At 45.3% G+C, this 3,478-nt stretch overlaps 1 protein-coding gene across 1 annotated transcript in view; it reads left to right on the plus strand.

The window, feature by feature from the left end:
- The window catches only part of NCAN (neurocan), a 32,858-nt gene that overhangs the window by 19,470 nt on the left and 9,910 nt on the right, over positions 1-3,478 (plus strand). Inside the window, exon 9 of the mRNA XM_023517165.1 lies at positions 960-1,073. Coding sequence (XP_023372933.1) covers positions 960-1,073 — 114 coding nt within the window. The remainder of the gene's footprint in view (positions 1-959; positions 1,074-3,478) is intronic.

A 3,478-nucleotide genomic window follows, 5' to 3' on the forward strand; every position in this document is an offset into this window, starting at 1 on the left:
ACTCATTGCACCCAGCTAAATCAGCCCTAATTAGTAGAATAAGAACCAAACAGCTGAGCTCTTGTCCTGGGGGCCAAGGCTCTGGTATGTGCCTCCCATTACTACCAGGGGATGTGCAGGGTGGGGAAAGGAACACAAAGGGATGAAGTGGCTGAGACTTCTCCCAGCATATGGCCTTTGGGTATCCTGCCCTCTCCTGGGTGGACAAGAGTATAAGCACAGCTGCCAGAACTACTGGGTTCTAGCCCCAAAGCCCAACACAGGGAATACTACAAATTATAAAATTAACAACAAATATAAATGATATAATTTATTGAGCTCTGTGCATCTCCTTGACTTCACAGCCTTCACAACAACATTACTATAGAATTACATATTGTTATATAATTCTAACAATAAGTATAAATAATATAATTTCTTGAGCTATTCCACTTACCACTCACAACCACCCTTAAGAAGGTGCTGTTACTATCTTCACTTTCAAAAAAAATAAACTGAGTCTCAAGGAGGGAAAGTGACTTGCTCAGTATCATACATGCCTCAAGCACTTATCTACATGTGGATTGGTAGAAGAGGAGCTCAACTAAATATCCAGTTCTACCTACAGTTTTGTGATTCTGCAAAGTCCTTGCAAATGCATAAAAGAGGCTTCAGCTTCAGCACACTATGACCTGTTTTTGAGAGTATAACCTTCACTTTTCTGGAGTCAGGTGGAACTTTCTGTTCGCTCTGGTCCTGAGCTGGCCCAGTGGCATCTGCTCTCATGAATGCTAATTTATGTCCATTGTGTGAAGCTCCACCCCCTTGGCTGCAGAGTCATTGGGCCATCTGCTCAGATCACCACTGCTACACTCAGGTCATAGATGGCAGGATCATGACTCATCTTCTGCTTACTTTCCTGAGGGCTCAGAGCAAAGGGGAGACTGATCTCTGACTCAGCTTCTCCTCCTCTCTGCCAGACATTGATGACTGTGTCTGCAGTCCCTGTGAGAATGGAGGCACCTGTATCGATGAGGTCAATGGCTTTGTCTGCCTTTGCCTTCCAAGTTATGGTGGCAGCCTCTGTGAGAAAGGTGAGTACTTACCATAACCCCAGAAACAGTACCAGCAGTAGAGTTGCATGCCCAGCTGCAGGAGTTGCATGCCCAGCTACTGGTCTCCCCTCCCCCCACACACACACTCCAGGTCTTTTTTTTTTTGAGACAGAGCCTCAAGCTGTCCCCCTGGGTAGAGTGCTGTGGCATCACAGCTCACAGCAACCTCCAACTCCTGGGCTCAAGCAAGTCTCCTGCCTCAGCCTCCCAAGTAGCTGGGACCACAGGCACCTGCCACAACGCCTGGCTATTATTTTTTTGGTTGCAGCGGTCATTGTTGTTTGGTGAGCCCAGGCTGGATTTGAACCCGCCACCTTAGGTGTATATGGCTGGCGCCTTAGCTGCTTGAGCCACAGGTGCCAAGTCCACACTCCAGGTCTTTATCCCTGGTTTCATGGCTGTGAGTCTAACACAAGGTAAATTGTTATTTTGTGACTGGGTGCAGTGGGTCACATCTGTAATCCTAGCACCCTGGGAGGATGAGGTGGGTGGATTGCTTGAGCTCAGGAGTTCAAAACCAGCCTGAGCAAGAGCAAAACTTTGCCTCTAACAAAAATAGATGGGCTTTGTGGCAGATACCTATAGTCCCAGCTACTCAGGAGACTAAGGCAAGAGGATGGCTTGAGGCCAAGAGTTTGAGGTTATTATGAGCTATGATACCATGGCATTCTACCCAAAGCAACAGAGACTTTGTGTTAAAAAATTTTTTTTTGTATAAAATGCATGCAACAGGCCAGGCAGAGTGGCTTCACGCCTGTAATCGTAGCACTCTGGGAGGCTGAGATGGGTTGTATTGCCTGAGTTCAGGAGTTCGAGACCAGCCTTAGCAATAGTGAGACCCTGTCTCTACTAAAAATAGAAAAACTGAGGCAAGATGATTGCTTAAGCCCAAGAGCTTAAGTTTACTGTGAGCTATAGTGCCACAGCAGTCTACTCCAGAGCTAGACTCTGTCCCATAAATAAATAAATAAATAAAATTAAACTTAAATGCACATAACATAGAATTAACCATTTAAAAGTATGCAATTCATTTGCATTTTGTATGCTGACAGTGTTGTGCAGCCATCATCTCTATTTATTTATTTATTTTTTGAGACAGAGTCTCACTATGTCGCCCTCGGTAGAGTGCTATGGTATCACAGCTCACAGCAACCTCAAACTCTTGGGCTTAAGCGATTCTCTTGCCTCAGCCTCCCAAGTAGCTGGGGCTACAGGCACCCACCACAACACCTGACTATGTTTTTGTTGTAGTTGTCCTTGTTTGGCAGGCCCGGGCTGGGTTCAAACCCTACAGCTCTGGTGTATGTGGCTGGTGCCCTAGCTGCTGAGCTACAAGTGGTGAGCCATCATCTCTATTTAATCCAGAACTTTTTCAACACTCTAAAAGGAAACCGGGTACTTATTAGTACCTACGCTTCATTCCCCTCTCCCCAGCCTCTTACAACCACCAATCTGTTTTCTGTCTCTATGGGTTTTCCCATTCTAAATGGGTTTTCCCATTTCAGAGGAATGGAGTCATACAATATGTGACTTTTTGTGTCTAGCTTTGTTTGCTTAGCATGATTTTTTGAGGTTCATCCACATTGTAACATGAATCAGTGCTTCATTCCTTTTTATGGCTGGTTGATATTCCACTGAATGGCTATATCACATTTTGTTTTTCTATTCATAACATGGTGAATATTTATTTGCATTGTTTCCTCCTTGTGGCTAATGTGAATAGTGTTGCTACGAACTTTGATGTATGTACAAGCTTTTGTTTGTTTGTTTTGTAGAGACAGAGTCTCACTTTATCGCTCTCGGTGGAATGCCGTGACATCACACAGCTCACAGCAACCTCCAACTCTTGGGCTTAGGTGATTCTTTTGCCTCAGCCTCCCGAATAGCTGGGATCACAGGCGCCCACCACAACACCCGGCTATGTTTATTTGTTTTTCTTAGAGGCAGAGTCTCACTTTGTTGCCCTTGGTAGTGCCGTGGAGTCATAGCTCACAGCAACCTCCAGCTCTTGGGCTTAAGCAATTCTCTTGCCTCAGCCTCTTAAGTATCTGGGACTACAGGCTCCCGCCATAATGCCTGGCTATTTTTTGTTGCAGTTGTCATTGTTGTTCAGCTGGCCTGGGCCAGTTTCAAACCCACCAGCCTGCATATGTGAGGCTAGAACCGTAACCACTGTACCACGGACACTGAGCCTGTCTTTTTCTTCTTTTTTGAAAAGAGTCTTACCCTGTCACCTGGGCTAGAGTGCGAGTGGTATTAGCCTAGCTCACAGCAACCTCAGACTTCTACCTTAAATGATTCTTCTGCCTTAGCCTCCCAAGTAGCTGGGTCTGCAGGCACACTCCATAATGCCTGGCTATTTTTTCTATTTTTTTTTTTTTTTT

The sequence above is a fragment of the Otolemur garnettii genome, unplaced genomic scaffold, assembly GCF_000181295.1.
Source record: "Otolemur garnettii isolate 467f Iridium unplaced genomic scaffold, OtoGar3 scaffold00105, whole genome shotgun sequence".
Lineage (NCBI taxonomy): Eukaryota > Metazoa > Chordata > Mammalia > Primates > Galagidae > Otolemur > Otolemur garnettii.